This window comes from Symphodus melops, assembly GCF_947650265.1.
Source record: "Symphodus melops genome assembly, chromosome: 7".
Lineage (NCBI taxonomy): Eukaryota > Metazoa > Chordata > Actinopteri > Labriformes > Labridae > Symphodus > Symphodus melops.
In genome coordinates this window covers 28,039,749-28,059,727 of record NC_136697.1, presented here as the reverse complement: position 1 = coordinate 28,059,727, position 19,979 = coordinate 28,039,749, and the positions used below count along the sequence as shown (strand labels likewise).

The window sequence follows — 19,979 nt, the reverse complement described above, 5'->3', positions numbered from 1 at the left end:
GAGTCGAGACCAAGACCGAGGCATATCCGAGACCAGAGTACTAAGAGACAGAGTCAAGACCAAGGCATATCTGAGACCAGAGTACTAAGAGACAGAGTCAAGACCAAGGCATATCCGAGAACAGAGTACTAAGAGACAGAGTCAAGACCAAGGCATATCTGAGACCAGGGTACTAAGAGACAGAGTCAAGACCAAGGCATATCCGAGACCAGAGTACTAAGAGACAGAGTCAAGACCGAGGCATATCTGAGACCAGAGTACTAAGAGAGAGAGTCAAGACCAAGACCAAGGCATATCTGAGACCAGGGTACTAAGAGACAGAGTCAAGACCAAGGCATATCTGAGACCAGAGTACTAAGAGACAGAGTCAAGGCCGAGACCAAGGCAGGACGAGACAGAGACCGTAAACATGAGTCAGACGTCATTGTGTGCAGGGGTCGTGTCACTCACTTAAACTGAGAAGGTTGAAGTCGTTAGTTCTTCTAGAAAGATCCATTTTCTTTCTAATCTCAGGGATGACGTGAGAAAGACGCCGATCAGCGGTGATCTTTACCGTCTGATAATCAAAAGGTAGAATCTTAACTGCCTGATGAAGGTATACACACCTGTTCATCAAATCTCTTATTTAGCATCTATGTTCACAGAATGATTCTAATCAGGTTGTAGAAATATTGAACATGCAAATTAAGCTTGTGTTGATCCTGATTTGGATTTGGTTCTGGATTGGTTCTGGTCCTGGAGGAATCAGTGAGGTCTCTTGGTTTTAGTTGCTGTAACGGGTAGAGGTTTCTCTATCCAGTTCAGCCATGAGCTCTGCTTTCTCTCTCTGGTCCATCAGGGACTGCACTCGTTTGCTCCAGCCTGGTTTGGCCTCAGATCTCTCTGCTTCCACGAGCACGTCGATGTACTCTGGAGCGGAGAGAGGATCTGGACCCAGTTGGATCCTGCTGAGTCTGTTCAGACACTCAGCAGCTTTCTCTGCAGCTTTCCCAATCTCAGCCTGCAGAACGTCGTTTTCATCCCTCAGATTTTGAATCACTTGCTCGACTTGTGTCTCAGCTCGGCTGTGTCCTCTCTGGTTTTTGTGATGTGTCTGAACTTCCTCACTCTCCCATTTGTACGTCTGGTTGGTATGTTTAGTCCAGTGACATCTGCCTGGACACTGATCACAGTACCCGTTCAATCTTATCGCCCAACATTGATTTTTTTCTACATCATTGGGTATGCGACAAGGAGCGTGACAGGTGTAATGACACTGCTTGCAGACACTGAGGGAATTTCCAGGACCAGAAACGTCCTCTTGAACACCATTTAGGACTGATTTAAACACAAAGGTTTCAAATCTGTCAATCGACTCTCTGTCTTCTTTATCTGTCAGCCTTTCTATCTCCTCATGTTTGGCTGCCTTCTCTTGGACCTGCACTTGCAACGTCTTAACCAAAGACTCAAGCTGCTTTCTTTCTCTGAGGACTTCCGTTGTCATCGTTAAGCTGTTGGTTTCCATCTCGCTCAAATCATCAAAGAACCTCTTCATGCTTTTTGTCCCCATGTCCCAGAACATCTCATCAGAGTTTCCACCCATGCTGTCTGCAGCTGAGTTATTGAATTTGAAGTGAATCGGCAGCCCAGTTTTTGTTTTCGGACACGGGACACCTGCAGCCTTGATCGCCTCCAGAACTAGTGGGCGCTGACCATCAGCAAACGTCACCATAACCCTGATGTTTTCTGCGATGTCTTTGCCAAAGATTGAGAGCACAGAATCAAACACATATTTCTGTGTCGCTGTGAGTCGAGCTAAAGAGGCCTGAGCAACAAAACACACAGCATCAATTTCACTTACACCACGCTGTGAAGAGAAGAGATTCCTCAGCTGTTCTGTGATCGCCCTGTCTCTCTCTATGCCTCTTGTATCTCCAAACCCTGGAGTGTGAATGATGGTCACTGAGTAATCTATTTTAAAGCCTTCCTGGTGGTTGATTTTGTACACAGTGACTTCAGAAGTCTGGCTTTCAGCTTGGGACTTTGATGGATCCTCATGAACCAACTTAAACCTGTACGGACACTCCCATTCTACACCCAGAATGTAGTTGATCATCCCGTTAATGAGAGTCGACTTGCCTGACCCAGTTTGTCCAAGAAGAATGATGGTTCGGTTTTGTTTGTTGGACTCTTCCCCAAAACTGTTCCACCTGGCCAGAGGTATTTTATACACAGAAATCGGCCCAACACGGTGCAACTGTGTGCACTGTTTTTTGACAGCGTCACAAAGTGTCACGTTACAACTATCTGCCTGTGAATCAAGAGAACTCTTACTTAGCGTTACTTTTTTAGCCGCAGTGGACTTTGATCCAAACTTGACGGCTTTAACCGGCTTTAATCTGCGTCTGAGCCTGGCGGGCATCGTGGTGCTGAAGTGTGTGAAGTGTTGAGGAAGTGGTCTGTGGGTTCCTGGGCCTTCGGAAGAGTCAGTTCACGGACTCACGGTCGACCCGTCTCGTTGCAGAGCGTGGCGTCGTCTCTGGTCCAAATTTGCCTAAAATTAAAACTTTAAAAATGAGTGTGAAACACGACACCAGATCAATCCAGAAACAGAAAAAGAGGCGGGACCTAACCTTCCTGGCAAACTGTAAACAAGTCTTATATCATCAAACCATCATCCCCCCTCGCTCGTCATGTCCAGCTCTGCGTCTTAACTTGTGTTCATACTTTTCCTTCAGTTAAGGGTTGAGGGTGTTTTTTACCCCTCTTCTCATTTCACTTCCTGCCCTCATGTGTTTCCTGTCTGTGTGATTGTAAGCCCCGCCCTGATTGTCTCCAGCTGTGTCCCATTGTCTCCCAATCACTTCAGTATTTAGTCAGGGTCTGAAATCAGTCCTTCCTCATTTTATAATCACTTATATATTATGCACTCACTTCTTCTTTTTTAATTTTTTTTATTCTGATTCTGTTCATCCATTTAACAGTTTGACTGTTTTTCAACTGTATCTGGATATATGACCTTTAAGTTCGAGACTTACAGTGTTCCCCTTCACTGTTATTTCAAATAGAGGAATGACCTTCATTCTACATTTTATTTTCTACGTGGGACATAACAGGGATTTCTAAGCTTCTGCAGTCTGCCTCCAGTGGACACAAGAGGAACAGCGGTTGTGAAAGTGCAAAAAAAAAAAAACACCTGACAAACCTGAAGTCGTCTGGTTCCGGATCCAAGAGGTGTTTCAGTTAGAAAATGCTGCAGAGAATTTAAAGTCCTGAAAAAAAACACATTAGTGCGTTTATGGCTCTGTAATTGTGTTTAAAGGGCTAATCTGCAGCTGTTATCATTTATGACTTAATGTCACCTGTTCAGTGAAGCGATGAAGCGTCCAAAGTCTGACTTTTCTCGACGTCCTTTTTAACTCTGAAAACCTTTAGAGTCAACAGATGGCATTCAAACAGCTGATGTTCAGTCTAAAAAAAAACAGAGTGAGAAAAAAAAACATTTTCTACTTCATAAAGACAGTTTCACCACTCGAGGAAGAGGAGAGAACGCTCTTCTTCTCCTGGCTCCGAAATGCATCATTTCTGAGCTGGAGTACAAAACAGGTAGAAACCTATATTTCTCTTTTCTTGTGAGGAATCATTCAGGATGATTTTATGATTTTATTTAACCGTTATCTACTCAGGGAGAGTCCCATTGAGGTTTAAAACCTCTTTTTCAAGGGAGTCCTGCAGGAGTTTCACTCACAACATTCAGACATTAAATGTAAAAACCCTTCACAGCCTGATGGTTGAGGCTGCTGTGTAAAGAGTCCATCAGTGTATTTACTCATCAGATCGAACCCCCGACCAGCTGATCCACAGCCCAGCTCATTAAATGACTCTCAGCTGTTATCCAAACACTCCTTATCTTTGTCGACTTGCAGCTCGTCGTGCTGCACAGTCGAGCTGCTGATGGTGCAGAAACACAATTTCAACAACAGCTCGTGAAAATTACACATCACACCTTTAGAGTCAACAGGTAACCAGCATGTGCTTGGACTGTGGGAGGAAGCTGGAGAGAACGCACGCCATGCACAGGGATTCAAACCAGCAACCTCCTCACTGTGAGGGGTCAGAGATAAACCCCTGCAGCAGTGTGCAGCACTGAATAATATTCCTCAGTATTATTTTATTTCTACCTTCAAGAAATAGTACAACTACATTGTGTTGAATAAAAACAAGAAGCTAAGAAAGTATTTTAAACTTAAAGTTCTTCAAAAACAGAAAACTGAAGTTTGAATCATTTTTGATTCATGTGAAGAGAGACTTACCGCTCTGATGAGGAAGGAGAGACGAGTCCATCCAAAGTTTCCTCTGCAGCTCCTTTAGATTATATACACACAATCAAATGAACACGCCCAAACACACACACACACACACACACACACACACACACACCTGCACTTGGCTCAGTGACACAATGATGTCAGTGATTGGGCAGATATTAAACGTTTGACTGCAGCAGTTTAAAGTCCCAGAAGTGTCAGAGGTCGTAATCGTGTCCGCGCTGAGTTTCATCGAAGTCTAGATATGACAGCGAACAATCTTTTTAATTTGGACACATTTAAAGCTACGGACACAGCTCATTTGCATATTTAAAGCGACAGGCACAGCTCATTTACATATTTAAAGCTACAGACACAGAAACAGCCTGTTCTGAGCAGGGCTGAAATAGAGGGGTTTATAGACATGATCAAATACAGGATCAGAGTGGATTTACAACAACACACTTCACACACATGATGAAGAGGAGCGAGGACACTGATTTCACCTGAAGAGGAGGAGGAGATCATGTGACCTTTAATGAGCTGTTATCTGGTGTAGTTAACAGCTGTAGTAGTTGTGTACTGTAAATAATTACAGTTAGATTTGAGATAATAAAGGACACGGTGAAGTTTATAGGACGATGAAGTTGGCTTTAAAACTATGTGCTAAGAGTGAATCATTTATGTTTTAATTGCACATGATGCCTCACAAATGAAGGTGAGTTTGACCTTGTTGTATTTGTTCATCCACACCAGCTGATCTTTAAACACATGGTAAATTAATCTGGTTCTCTTTAACAGATAAGAAAACATTAAATGACCTGGGATCAGCTGATACTTAACTCAAGTTTATGACTTTATGTGATATCATTTCTCAGAAATGACCATTCTCTCATACTGAAAGTGAAAGTAAAATCACAAAGCAGCTGTAAGGCTCAGTCGTCACACCAACAGGATGATGAGAGACGTTTTAAATAAGAGGACGAGAATAAAAAAAAAATTCCTCTGGAGGGTCACTGGCTCCGATGTGGACCAAGTCTAGAAATTAGTCTTGTAGAAGAAGAAGAGCCAGTTTACTCTGAGCACTGCCGAGGTGCCCTTGAGCAAGACTGAGAACCCCCAGCTGCTTTTTTTTAATGTGCAGCCCCTTCAACGCCCCTTCTGTTTATACCTACAGTCTACTCCATGTTTACATCATACACACCTGTTCACACGTCTGCTTTCATCTGATACATGCACGTCTTTTTACACCTCACGCCGACGCTGTCCTCTGTATCTAACTGGGACTTGTGTGTTTTTAACTTGAACTAACATCTAAACACTTTCCTCTCTGCTGTTCTTCGTATCTAACTCTGTGACTGGATTCAGACCTGTACTAACACACTAACACTTATTCTAACCTGTACTAACACACTAATATTTATTCTAACCTGTACTAACACACACACACACACACATCCTGACACTTATTCTAACCTGTACTAACACACACACACACATCCTGACATTTATTCTAACCTGTACTAACACACACACACACATCCTGACATTTATTCTAACCTGTACTAACACACACACACACACATCCTGACACTTATTCTTCTTTTACACTTGATTGGTTAAATGTTTTTGTATAGTTGCACTGTCGTTATTTGCTCTGTGTGCCCTGAATTGCCCCAACAAATAAAGTTTCTTGAATTGAATTGAATTATGCAGGACACAGTTGATTGAAGCTACCAGCTAACTAAAGAGTGCTAACATTAGCATGCTAACATTATGCAGGACACAGTTGATTGAAGCTACCAGCTAACTAAAGAGCGCTAACATTAGCATGCTAACATTATGCAGGACACAGTTGATTGAAGCTACCAGCTAACTAAAGAGCGCTAACATTAGCATGCTAACATTATGCAGGACACAGTTGATTGAAGCTACCAGCTAACTAAAGAGTGCTAACATTAGCATGCTCTCTTGGAGGCAAGTAGAAAGGGGTTGGAGGCGTGTTTCTGAAGAAGAGCGGAGGCTTCAGTATGGAGGAGGCGTGGCCTAACAGCTGTTTGTGTTTGTTTCATGCTGGAGCTCAAGAGCGACACCTACTGGTTGTTCCGTTAAAACAATTGTTGAACGATCTCCGTCACAGGCTAACGAAGAACAGAATAAAAACCAGGAAGAGTTGTGTGAAGGTGAACGTGTTTATTTTTGTTCAGGAATGTCAAAGAGGAAGGTGAGTGAGCGTCAGACGCTCGCTGCGGTCACACAGGTCGACAAAAAAACAAAACAGACTCACATATTAAATAACTTTTCTTTAAAAGGAGCCGACTGAACTCTGTGGTCTTTTTTTTTTAAGGGCCACAAAGGATGAACCTTGGTGAGCCTGGCGTTAAAAATGTGTATTTTTGGTTTCAGGTGCAGAGAACAAGCACGCGGACGTTCAGCATCACCGGCGACAGTCAGACAGGAAACAGATGTAACGACAGCGCCAAATAAATGAAACAGCTGTTTTTAAAGGTAACAGGAAGAGAGACATCTATGGGACTCATCCCTTTAAACTTTTTATACTCATATTTTTTCTGCAGGTCACAGGTGACTGCAGCTCGACTGGAGACGGGTTGGAGGCGTGGCCTAACAGCAGTTTGTTTTGGTTTCAAGCTGCTGCTAAAGGGTGACACCTGCTGGATGAAAAGGTGAATCGTTCTTCCTTTAACAGAGGCTACAGAGTCCTCGTTGGATTGGTCACAGGTTCGATTCCTGAACCTGACGCTGTTTGGTGCTGCTCACTCCTGAGGTCAGTCCCCATCAAATGTTTTTAAAGGTCGTAGTAGCCCGTTAAAGGTCGTGATTAACCGAGTGGCGTGCCGACTCGTGAGGCGTCTTCAGGCGCTGTAGTAACAGAGTTTGTTTTGAAGAGGATGTAACAGTGAGTCAGTCTGGTACAAACATATTCACACATAAATATCTTACAGGAAATATTGTTTTCTTATTTGACCAAAAGATCAGAGCGGCCTCTTTAAAAAAAAAAAAAAAAAAATTGTAATAAAAAGAAATAAAGACGACAGCTGATGTGGACGTTTGACGTCACGACAGAAATATCTGTTACACAGAATCAAGTTGAGCTTCTTCATAAACTCTTCAGCTGTAACGAGACAAAGAAATAAAAAAAACCACGAGGACGTACGGTTTTTTCTTTAAAGGCGAAAACTTCCCATCGCCAAGTCACAGATGGAGGCCGACCTGCCAGAGACGCGTCCCCGTTAACACCCGACCCGGCTTCAAACGACTCGTAGAGAGGTCGCGCTCGTCGCTCGAGGGAGGGGAGGGGGGAGGGGAGGGGGGGAGACAGGCTCAGGTCGTTTCCCCCCACAGAGTTTGACTCTTTTATTTTGGTAAAATCATGTTAACGAAAACGCTCATTAAATGTTGCAGAACTTTTTTTGTTCCAAAATAAACTGAAACGTGGGACAGTTCAAATAAAATCTTTTTTTTTTTTTTTTTTTTTTAAGAAACGCTTCAGTGAATGTTCTTCGACGAGCAGCCGTGAAACAGACGGACAGATCTGAGGTGTTCGCCATTTTACCTCAACGCGCCGCGACCCGTGCTGCTCCTCGATTCTTCCGCCTAAACGCGTTCACAGATTCTACTTTTGGTCCCAAATTAAAAATGAACATCAACAAAACGTACAGACGGCGTCTTCTGCAGAGGTAGGGTTTTTTTTTTTTTAAATTAAACTTCTCTGTCGCGCGACGTTAAATCTCCGAGGTTTCTGAATGGAGTCTGGCGTGTTCGTGACGCTGTACCACCACTTCCTGTATTGATTTTCAGACATCGTTAAAAAAAAAAAAAAGGTGAGTGAGCGTCGCGGCGTGCGTCTCTACAGCACTCTTTGTTGCTAGGCAACAACAGTTAACTTATCTCTGGACGAATGACACCAGCAACGCCTCCGCCACTGTTGTCGACAAAGCCGATGTCAGACGTCCCGCCCCTTCTTAATTCTAATTGGCCGACGAGGGAGTTGCCGCGTTCTGTCTCACAGAAAGCAAAACCAGCTGACTCTCCATCCTGGGCGCCACACGCCCCCTGGTGGGGATGGAGAGTGCTGAAAACGCCGTCTGTGGACGACCCTGATCCGTCATGATGAAGCTAACGCCACCTTCTTCGTCTCGTCTACAAATATTTTAGTTTCAGGGAAGTTAAAGTTTTTTTCTAACTAGTGTTGTAGTCAAGACCACATGACCAGAGACCAGGACCCGAGTGATCCAAGACCAGGACCTGACAAATTCTCCCCTGGTGGTCGGAGGGCGACACTGCGTGTAACTGGCAGATAAAATTCTAATCCTAATAAATTAAAGTTATTCGGCGTTTTCCTTCTAAGTCAGAGTGATGGCGAGGACAAACGCCGCCGCTCCTTAAACATCTAAAGAAATACAAACAGAGAGAGAGAGTTCCTCCAATCCAACGACCTCCAACTGAAACGTTAACCACGAGGGCGCGAGCACGAGTTCCAGCAACAACAACAAAAAAAAGGTTGAAAAGACAAAGCGCCGTCGTCTGGTCGTTCGCTGCGTGCCGTCGTGTTTCCTTTTTTATTTTTTTGGCACTTTGAGTGGATGAAATACTGACATGGTTTTAACGTGAAGGCAAACATGTGGACGGAGAACGCCGCCGCCGCGTGTGCTTCCTGATTAAACCGTGGAGTGTTTTTTTCTTTTTCTCTCAGCGTCCGTGTTCAGACTCAGGAGTTCGGAGGAACGGGAGGAATTATCACAAAGCAAACTACAACTTGTCTTCTAACTTGAAGCAGCATGATGAAATCTTCTTCCTCCAGCTACGACGACACACGAGTGTCCACGCTACTTCGTTTTTTAAATTCTATTTCAGAAAACAAAACTCGAGGTCGAGGTGACCGGTGCGACCACAACTAAAAGAAAACAACACGCGGCCCCCCCCCCCTGACGCTGGAACGCCCCCCCCGGGCGGCCCCCCCTTCAGTAGCCCAGGTCCAGCTGGATTCTGTGCTCAAAAATGGCGATTAGCAGCATGATGCAGAAGCCCAGCAGGATGCCGGCGTTCTGCAGCAGGAAGAAGCCGCAGTGGCTGAAGCCGTGGTCGCCGGCGTTGTTGTGCAACATCTCCGGCACCTGGACGGAGGACAGAGGGGGACACCATCAGCACAGAAGGTGTGTGTGTGTGTGTGTGTGTGTGTGTGTGTGTGTGTGTGTGTGTGTGTGTGTGTGTGTGTGTGTGTGTGTGTGTGTGTGTGTGTGTGTGTGTGTGTGTGTGTGTGCAGGGATCAGCTGTGGGCTCCACTGAGCGCAGTGTGGCGCCGTGGCCACCAGAGGTCAGCGTTGGAGCGTTCGCTGTTTTCTCTCAGTCAGCAGCAGGTTGTGACAGCTCCGTGTTTTTGTTAGTGTGAAACTTCCACGTGTGACCTGTTTTTAAAAAGTGTGTGTGTGTGTGTGTGTGTCTGTGTGTGTGTGTGTGTGTGTGTGTGTGTGTGTGTGTGTGTGTGTGTGTGTGTTTGTGTGTGTGTGTGAAGAGGCCATCTGGAGGTGACGGGCCAGCTGACTGGGAGTGGACAGCTCCGACGCAGCTGACTCGACCTCGGAGGCGTTCACTGTGCGAGTCAGCCCGAGGTCAAATCAGAGCAGCACACGCGTGTTCACCTCAGTCATGTGACTCCCCGTAGATAGCGAGCTAACCACTTCCTGTTTGCTCGTGGTGCGTTTAAGTGCAGTCGACTCACCATGTCCACCAGCGCCACGTACATGAAGAGCCCGGCGGTCAGGGCGAATATCCACGTGGAGATGTTATCGGCGTAGTGTCCGATCAGGATCCCCGTCGCCATCCCCAGGTAGGCCGTCATGGCCGACAGCACGTTGTAGAGGATGGCCTGACGCACCGTCATCCCGGCCTTCAGGAGAACCGCAAAGTCACCTGGGAAACAGAGTTCACGTCTCGTTTTAGCGTCGGGCCCGCTGACGGCGCCGGATGGGGTTTCGGAAAGCAGAGCGTCTTACCTAACTCGTGAGGCAGCTCGTGGCAGAAGACCGCCACCGACGTGCTGAGGCCGCTGGACAGACCCTCGGTGAAGGCGGCGCCTGCACGGGGAGACATTCAAAGACACGTTCATCACATGCTAACGTTAGCTTAGCTTAGCAGGACAATGTCAGGTAACTAACCGATCGCCAGGCCGTCGCTGAAGTTGTGCAGCCCGTCTCCCATGATGACCATCCAGGCGAGCGTGGCCACGCCGGCCTCCTGGAAGTGCTGCTCGGAGTAGGAGTGGGAGTGGCTGTGCGGGTGGTGGTTCTGGGAGTGGTGGTGGTGCAGGATGTGGTGGTAGTCGTGGTGGTGGTGGTGCATGCTGTCCGCCTGGCCCACCGTGTCGTGAAAGTGCGAGTGGCACTTGTTCTCGCAGTCCTCGGCCGTGTAGGCGGCGGCCGCGCCTGCGCCTGCACCGGACGCCGCCGCCGACGCCGGCGCCAGCATCACCTGCTCCTCCTCGGCCACGCTGCCGTCGTGCAGGTTGCTCGAGTGGTCGCCGAACATACCGCCGCCGTTCGTCTCCACATCTGGACAGAGACGTTTTGCTTTGTTTACAATCACAGCGTGTTCTTTCTACATCCTGGCATTTAACGAAAACACATTTTATCTTCACTCTGGGAAGTTATCGTGTGCCGGCTTCTGTTTATAAAGTCCAAAGTACAGTTGGCTCATGTTTCATTTACAGATATAGAAATGTTTGTCCAGACCAAAAAGCAAACGCACCTTTTTTTTTTTTTTGTAATTTTAAGAACTCGTCAGATAAAGTTTCACCTTCAGCTGGTTTCAGGTCGCTCTCCTCCAGCGCCGGCTGCTTCTCTGGATCCGCTCTGTCCTTCTTCTGCACCTGTTTGAACATCCAGATATAACACATTCTATATGTTCTACATCTAGTTTGTGTTGCAGTGCATGCTGGGACGGCGTCCGACCTTCTGTTTCTTGTCTTTGTACATCTTGGCCAGCGTGAGGAAGTGCTCGATCAGAAACATGACGTAGACGCCGCTCAGAGCCGTCAGACCTTTCCACACGGGGTCCAGGTTCTCCTCGTGCGCCACGTGCACGTGGTGCCCCGCCGAGGAATTCAGCGCGGCGCCCTCGTGCTGGTGGTGATGGTGGGCGCCGGACAGAGACTGACGGGGGAAGAAGAAGACGCACAGTGGATAAACCAGTCTAACCAGTCGCTGCAAACAAAAGGCCCAGATAAAGAAACAGGAAGTGGATGTTGGCGGTCCGGCGGACTCACGTGGGGGATGAGATGGAGGAAGGCGTCGCCGCTCAGCGTGCCGACAGCCAACGCCACCAGGAAGCTGAGCAGGAACTTGAAGAAGACTCTGTTCATGAGCGGGATGAGGACCACGCCGACCAGCGACAGCAGGCTGATGATGGTGATGGAGATGAAGCCTCCGGCCCACGCTGCACACACACACACACACACACACACACACACACACACACACACACACACACACACACACACACACACACACACACACACACACTTAACCTCTCAGAAACTTCTCCTCCATGTTTTTTGCTGGTTGTTGTGTTTTTCTCCGTCTCACCTGTGGCGATGCTTTTGCTGCTCTCTGCGGCGGAGCGCCCGCTCGTCTTGTTGCCCGCGTGGTCGTGATGACGATCTAGAGATTAAAAAAAAAAAAAAACTCAAGTTACAGCTGAGAGTAAAAACATCCTGTGAGACTGGAGCGACCCGCGCTGATGCACGCTTCAGGCGGGCCGTGGCTCCCCAAGCGTACGGTGAGGGTTTGAAATCCAACTCTCTCTCTCTCTCTCTCTCTCGCCCTCCCTCCCTCTCTCTCTCCCTCTCGCCCTCTCTCTCTCTCCCTCCCTGTCTCTCCCTCCCTCCCTCTCTCTCTCTCTCGCCCTCTCCCCCCTCTCTCTTTCTCTCGCCTCTCTCTCTCTCTCCCCCCCTCTCTCTCTCCCCCCCTCTCTCTCTCTCCCCCCCTCTCTCTCTCCCCCCTCTCTCTTTCTCTCGCCCTCTCTCTCTCTCCCTCCCTGTCTCTCCCTCCCTCCCTCTCTCTCTCTCTCGCCCTCTCCCCCCTCTCTCTTTCTCTCGCCCTCTCTCTCTCTCCCCCCCTCTCTCTCTCCCTCCCTCTCTCCCTCGCCCTCCCTCTCTCTCTCTCTCTCTCTCTCCCTCCCTCCCTCCCTCTCTCTCTCTCTCTCCCTCCCTCCCTCCCTCTCTCTCTCTCTCGCCCTCTCTCTCGCCCTCTCTCTCTCACCTCTGTCCCCGTGCAGGATGCAGGCGTCGCTGTCGATCTGGTTGAGGAGGGCGGGGCACAGGAAGCTGAAGTCGCTGAGGGTCAGGCTGCGGTCCACGCTCATGCCGTGAGACGAGAGGATGCTGGAGGCGTTCAGACACTGAAAGGAAACACACAGACTCAGAGCACCGTCCTGACCACCGACTGTCCCCCCTCGCCGTCCCCCCCGCCGCCGCCGCCGCCCTGCTCCGTCCTCACGCAACACATGCATGACTTCACATGATCAGAGGCGTGTTTCCTTTGATTGTCCGCCGATGCGTGTCCAGATTAACAGATTAACATTTTCTGTCCTCTGCAGGGACGGACAGGAGGCCCCCGTTCAAGACTACCGTAGTCATGACGACCGTGGTCATGACCACCGTGGTCATGACCACCGAAGTCATGACGACCGACCTGAGTGGGCGGACACGTTCACAGGCGAGCTCATCTATCCGAGTTTAATCTACGGCGACAGGATGGCGGCGGCTTTCAGCTGAACGTAACATCCCGCGTTTCCACGGCAACCGCAAACAGCACGTTCACACGTCTGAATCATTCGAGGAAGGAAAAATGCTCAAACCGTGGCGAGCAGCTGATGTCGTACCTCCACTCGGTCCTCGCTCCGGCTGCGGTTGAGAAGCGATCGTTGTACACGCACGTGGTCGTGTGCATGGTCGTGGTCATGCGCGTGGTCGTGGTCGTGGTCATGCGCGTGGTCGTGCACGTGGTCATGCGCGTGGTCGTGCTCATGGTCATATGCGTGGTCGTGCGCATGGTCGTGGTCATGCGCATGGTCGTGGTCGTGCTCGTGGTCATATGCGTGGTCGTGCGCATGGTCGTGGCCGTGGTCGTGCTCGTGGTCGTGGTCATATGCGTGGTCGTGCGCATGGTCGTGGCCGTGGTCGTGCTCGTGGTCGTAGGCGTACTCCTGGTTCACAGGGTCGCCCTCGCTGACTGCGCCCGACTCTGTCTGGTTTGCAGAGAGCAGTTGGGTGGCGCTCTGCGTGGCGGTCTCCCCTCCTGGTTTCACCAGCAGCTGTGTGCTGTCCGTCACCGTGGAGCCGTCCCCCTGCGGCGCTGGCTTCCTGTTACCCGTGTCCTGAGCGCCACTACGGTGACGGTGGTTATGGTGGGCGCTGTGTTGGTGATGATGGTGGTGGTGATGACCTGTGTGCTGCACCTTCACCGTCCTGATGCTGCCCAACCCGACGTTCTGTAGGAGACGCTTGAGGCCGGACAGAGAGATGGTGCCGTTCTCTCCGTACCTGTGCAGGTTAATCAGACGCCACGGACACGGGTCAAACACGTTCACGCCTTTAATCCTTTTTTAAAAAAAGTACAAATCTGCAGCAGCTCACCTGTTGAACAACGTCTCCAGGTGTTGCCTCCGACTCTGCTCCGCTCTCTGAGAGTCGACCACAGCCGGCAGCAAACGCGCCGCGCCGTGCGTCTCCGCAGACGCGGACGAGCTGCAGTCCAGACCGGCGGACCCGACGCCATCGAACCAAGTCACGACCAGGAGGAGCATCACGGCCATGACGGCCCAACTCCTCTCCTCGTCCATCTGCAGGAGGAGACAAACAAACCAGGAAGTTTAAATGATGAGACTCTGTGACGTTTAGACTGCAGTACCTCTTTTAAACACTAGGGGTCAGCGTTTCACACTCACACATTAACATTTTTATTATCCTGAAGACTCCTACTACCCTGAGCTCTACACACCAATACTGACTCTTTATAATCAACAAATACATTTTCTTATTTATATAGATGAAGTAATAAAATGTTCAGGAGTAAAACAAAGTACAAAATCCACAAAGCGTCATCAACATACCGGATTACTGTTCATGTTTCTATACGTTTAAGTTTCACCACCCACGCTGAATCCCCCGAAGTTAAAGCCTCACTTTAACCCTTAAATAGACTGAAATAAATACTCTTAACAAATGTGGAAGATAACAGGACACCTGTGAATACAGGTGTGTGACACAGGAGCGTTTCTTTAACCTTGGTTCATTCATTTCTGACACATCGGACGTTACGTTCAAAACCTTCAGCAGAGGACGGATAAAAACAGAGAAACAGCTTAAAAAGAGAAAACATGAGATGGATAGGTTGTTCATTTATAAGCCGAACTGTTCTGTTTTCATATTCAAACAGGAGAGAGTGAAAATTAAAGGTGAGGATTAGATCAGTTTGATAGCAGGAGGTGGAGAACTTAATTGAAGCTTTTTGTGAATGGGGTCCGGCGCACGACTCGAAGCGAATCCGGACAAAGCGCGTCGTTTCCCGTCACAACAGACTTTAAATGTTGGTTCTGTTTACATTCAGGATCCCCTTCAGGTATGAGTGTCTCACCTGTTGTGTGTATCACACGGGTTTAGCGTGTTAGCCACCGTGCTAGCTTGAGTTTTGGATCATTAAATTCACCACGGGATGCTGACGGAGGGCATGTGCCCGGCGGCTGCGGCGCGAGATCAGGCCTCGCGCTTCCGCCGAAGGTTACCGAAAGATGTCGAGCCAACCCGAATATATTTAATTAAACTCCATTTTTTTGTACCGGCTGGTTACGCGTGTCCGAGCAGAAACACAAACCCAGCAGCACACTCCGGAGGTAAACAGGAACACGTTGGGGTTTGTGCGCTCTGCACCAGCTTTGTGCCGTGTGCAAAGGAACTGCAAACCCGGAAACTGAACCCGTCTGCTGCTGATGCTGCCGCCATGCCTCATCCCTCCCCACCCCGGTGGATACAACCATCACCGAAATGCCTTAAAAGTGTGAAAAAGAGATCTTACAGTTGATGTAAGTGCCGTGTTGTTTCCTCTGTGGTTGATGTGTGAACACGTCCCGGTTCTGCTCGGTCCCCGTTCTGTATCTTGTTCGGTATTAACGGCTGAAGGATGCGGGTTTAGTGCTGCGTTCAGTGACTTCAGGAGATTTGAAAGGCGCCGTTCAGACCGGCTCAGGTTTAATAGCCCTCACCCCCCATCGAGCACGTGCGTGTCTATGCGCGCACCCGTTTTTTTTAAATGTACAAGATTGTTAAGATTTGATCATGATCATGTCCTTAAATCTTTATCCTTTTATTATTGCATCATTTTTAATTTCATTAATTTGACTTTAAATATAAAAGTTTGACTCCGCACTTCATTATGACGTCATCTTCGGCTACATCACTGTCAGTGTTTTTTAATCTGTGGAAATTTTGACAACAAAATATCTAAATACAGAAAAAATGACTAAAGCTGTTTTTTTATGTGTTAATGTTGAGTACTTGCATGAACTCAAGCAGTTATCAAAGAGAGAAATAACTTATCTTAGAGCTGTGACAGGGCGTGTCCTCGTCAGCGTGAGAGTTGCATGAGACATTTTTATCATCACCATGGAAACGCGGCATGTAACATCAAAGGCCGCTGCAATCAGGAAGTGTGCGCCGCTGCTGAACGCTGAACGTGCTGTCGCCAGCTGCACTGATGTGATCATAATCGGCATGTACATTGTATTCGGATACATTCGCCCCAGACTTGAGAGCTGGCTTGGAGTTTCTGGACCGGCCTTAATCTTACTTATAGGACAGGGTCTACAGGGACAGGGTCTACAGGGACAGGGTCTACACTGTGTCTGTTGGTAATTATGAATCTGAGCATGTGAAGATCACCTGTGGAGTTCCTCAAGGTTCCATCCTTGGGCCGCTTTTATTTAACATCTACATGCTCCCTCTCGTTCAGATCAAGGACTATTACAACGTTTCCTATCATAATTATGCAGATGACACACAGCTCTATATATCAGTGTCAACAAATGACCATAGTGCCTCATACTCACTGAGCAAGTGCATCAACGAAATCACTGAGTGGATGTGTCAGAACTTTTTACAACTGAACCCAGAAAAGACTGAGGTGATTGTTTTTGGCCCCAAAGAGGAAAGGTCAGAGGTCAGCACTCTTCGTGTGATTATGGACTCAGACCTGAAATTCAACAACCACATTATGATGGTAACAGAATCAGCTTTCTACCATCTGGAAACAAGAATCAAAGGTTTTCTGAGCAAACAGGACTCAGAGAAACTTGTTCATGCTTTTATTGTTCAGCAGGCTGGATTATTGTAACGGTGTGTTTAAAGGCCTCAGTAAAATAAAATCAGTCAGACAGCTGCAGCTGATGCAGAACGCAGAGGATCTTACTACTGCTCTATAAAGCATCGAATGGTCTGAATACATGTAGAATATAAAACCTGCAGAGCGCTCAGGAGGAGGTTTACTCTCCTCACCTGTGGATCCATGAACACCTGAAGACTGCAGCCACACTCAGCTCCTTTAAATCAGCCTTAAAACTTTATTATTCACTCAGGCTGAACATTAGAGAGACACTTTCTGCTTCACACCAACTAATTAATAGTTTTTAAAGTTGTTATCTTATCGAGTACTTTTACATTCTTCTGTCTTTCCTTCAGCTTTGTTTAAATCTTTTTATGTCTAAAGCACTGTGACTTGCCTCGTGTCTCAACAGCGGCGTATAAATAAACTTACAAATGTGACGCCGTCGCACAAATCCGGAAAAATCGGACCGCTCAGCGTGGATACAAAAGGTGCTTTTTGTCAGTGACGAGAAAGTCAAAACGCTGAGAGAACGCTACATGTACTCAAAACTAACCGCGTTCACATGGACTGAGCACTGAGAGGAGGTATTTTGTGAGGAGCACCTGAAGGCAGCACGTCAGCGACCTGAAGCAGATGAAGGAGGTCAACGGCAGCGGAACATGTGACCGAGCTTTAACGTGGACCGGTGGTTGTCCGGGTGCGTGGGAAAGACGAGGGGAACGGGATTAAGGTGGAGAGATCTGACACATCCAGTCTTTGATCCGGCTGATCTCTCTTATGAGCCTCTGGGCCTCACTGGGTCCTGGTCTCTGCAGGGGCCGTAAGGTAGATGGACTCGGACCCAGCTCAGATAAAAAACCCCCACAGAGCTGAAAACTGAACCCACATGATCACACCCTCCTTTAAAACAAACTTCAGCGGGCATGCTGCTGTTTGCTTTGGTGGGAGGTTACCGGCTTTAAAGGGATCGTCTGCTAAACCTGGGGCTCATTTATGGGCCGTAAGCTGCTCAAGACTTTGTGAAGAGCTCCCTGAGATCACCTTGAGATCACCTTGAGATCACCTTGAGATCACCTTTCTCTACATTTTTCACCGCCGTGGTGGCTGTGGGAGAGAACCTCTCCCGGGGTTTTTAGCTTCCTGCAGTTCTCTGATAAACGAGACAAATCCTGAAAACTGAGATTTCTGAAGACGGCGCCGCCTACGTCGTCATGGAGATGAGAAATATAACATGTAGCCTCAAAATGAAGGCAACTATTCTCCGTGTAACGCTTGCTCACTTCCTCTTTGGTCTCTGCCCCCCCCCTGAGTGCAGATGTGAAACATGGCTACGTGCTGCAGCAGTTTGACTGCGTGCACGGAGGTCGGAGGTCGTGGAGGGAGGCTTGAACACGCAGGTCAAACGTCCCGTTAAAATCTCCCTCTGATGTTTCACAGAGGCAGCGAGCTCCTTCTCACCCAGCCCACAAACACAATATTGGTTTTAGGGTTGTGGGTGTGTCTCCACTCACACAGCGTGTTGTGTTTGAGGGCAGCTCCTAAAGCTGGAAACACACCAGAGGATTTGGAGCCCGATTGTTTCCAACACGCAGGTGGAGGTGAGGCCGCTCCACCTGCACGCCAACATCAGAGCTGCTCCATCTAATGACATGTTCAAGGACCAATCAGAGAGCTGGGTGGAGCGTGACGTGATGACAGCCTGGAAGAAGGTAAACGTTCACAGAGGCTTCGAGGAGATTAGAGGTAAACAAGAAGCCGCCACACAAAACAACAAGCAGCAACGACAACGTTTGAACAAGTCAAAGGACGCACAACACGCCATTTTATTTAAAGGCGCCGAAGACAGCACGAAAGGTCGACTGACAGAGCGGAGGTCAAAGTGGAGGAGTCAAGCGTCCCCTTTAAATAAAACTCAATTCCAGTCTGAGGTGTTGCCTGGGTTACTACTCAAAGAGTCCACAAGGGGGCGACAGACCATGAAACACCACAGCTGGGCCTCGTGTGTTTATTCATGAAGAAGCTCTTTGTCTTTAAACGTTTAAACATCCTGAGTTTATTTAAAGTTCTTTATGTCAAACACGTGAAATAAAGGATCCTTGTATCGTGTCGTGTGGTTTTAAAGGACTGGATGTTCTCTGGGATTCAGCACTAGAGAAGTCCAGTCCGCTCCAGCAGCTCCAGAACAGCACTGTCAGGATCCTGATGAGAGACCCTGCAGGTCTCCTGTCCCCCCCTTTGGATTAAATACATAATCTCATCGCTCACACATCAGTGCGTGGCCCCTGAAGAGCCTCTCACACCTCCGATCAGCTGACACCCCCCCCCCCTCTCCAAACCCCCCAGGACTAAGATCTGCTCTAAAGGGGGACAGAGCCTTCTCCTCTGCTGCCATACTCTCCCTGACCAGCAGAGGGCTCCACAGACCGAGGATCCTTTAGACCAGGACTGAAACCTTAAACCCACCTGAACCTCACCTGTCTGATTTTAATAGCTGCTTTTATGGTAACACTTTGAGATTTAAATGTAAAGTGTGTTATAAATACAAATGTATTATCATAATTATTTATCTATTTATTGTTTTATTTCGAATGTGAAGACAACAACAAAATAAAAAGAAGAAAATAATCAACAAAATATTTTTAAAAAATGTAAAATATCCGAAAAGGAGCCGTAAGAAGTATAAAGTTCTCCCTTCACAGTTACATAATTATTATCATTATTAGTGTTTCACACTGAAACAGTAATAACTATTCAGGTGCATGACTGTCTGAACCGGTCCCAGAGCTGGTCCCAGAGCTGGTTCAGAGCTGGTCCCAGAGCTGGTCCCAGAGCTGGTCCCAGAGCTGGTCCCAGAGCCGGGCTAATCCTGCACCTTTGAGTTCTGACAGCTGAAGACGGGCCTCTGTGCTCGGAGGAGAAACACTGAGAGAGCAGCTCCCACACATGCAGATCTGAGCTGTGTGCAGACGGAGCAGAGACAGACCCAACACGTCTCAGTCGGCCTTGGACTGTGGACACCTGCGGTTTTTAAAGAGGTTTCTTAATGACGGCGTTCTCCTCTCTCTTCACTTTGATGATCCGTTCTGAAGAGTAACCCAGTTACACGGGTAAAATCCAGTCTGTCTGCGTCCACATTTAAAGGCTCACAGAGAGACGCTGTCTGAGAGTTTCATCAACCGGCCTTTGAAGGGATTAAACGTGATGTATCTGATGAGCCGTGTACGACGGCGTGTGATGAAACCGCTGCACACGTCTGTTTCAAACACTCTAACTAAAGAAGTAAAAACACAACCGAGCC

At 48.0% G+C, this 19,979-nt stretch overlaps 3 protein-coding genes across 5 annotated transcripts in view; 1 reads left to right on the top strand and 2 right to left on the bottom strand.

Annotated features, from left to right (window-relative positions):
- Positions 1-19,979, top strand: part of LOC306826157 (uncharacterized protein) — a 79,138-nt gene that overhangs the window by 38,039 nt on the left and 21,120 nt on the right. The window lies entirely within an intron of this gene.
- LOC306826160 (uncharacterized protein) lies at positions 386-3,451 on the bottom strand. The gene is made up of 3 exons (XM_079347304.1): positions 3,342-3,451; positions 3,185-3,251; positions 386-2,533 (listed from the first exon to the last, which is right to left on the bottom strand). Exon 3 carries the CDS (start codon positions 2,399-2,401, stop codon positions 764-766), a length of 1,638 nt encoding a protein of 545 aa, XP_079203430.1. The 5' UTR covers positions 2,402-2,533; positions 3,185-3,251; positions 3,342-3,451; the 3' UTR covers positions 386-763.
- slc39a6 (solute carrier family 39 member 6) lies at positions 7,925-15,335 on the bottom strand. 3 transcript variants are annotated; one of them, XM_079347302.1, is made up of 12 exons: positions 14,939-15,335; positions 13,939-14,144; positions 13,161-13,845; positions 12,563-12,701; positions 11,888-11,962; positions 11,569-11,738; positions 11,255-11,455; positions 11,100-11,172; positions 10,463-10,855; positions 10,301-10,381; positions 10,027-10,217; positions 7,925-9,421 (listed from the first exon to the last, which is right to left on the bottom strand). In XM_079347302.1, exons 2-12 carry the CDS (start codon positions 14,142-14,144, stop codon positions 9,269-9,271), a joined length of 2,367 nt encoding a protein of 788 aa, XP_079203428.1. In that variant the 5' UTR covers positions 14,939-15,335; the 3' UTR covers positions 7,925-9,268. The 3 variants fall into 3 exon arrangements, with proteins under 3 accessions (XP_079203428.1, XP_079203427.1, XP_079203429.1); XM_079347301.1 differs by lacking the exon at positions 14,939-15,335 and adding an exon at positions 14,415-14,691 and having other exon boundaries at positions 11,888-11,963; positions 12,573-12,701; XM_079347303.1 differs by lacking the exon at positions 14,939-15,335 and adding an exon at positions 14,415-14,686 and having other exon boundaries at positions 13,185-13,845.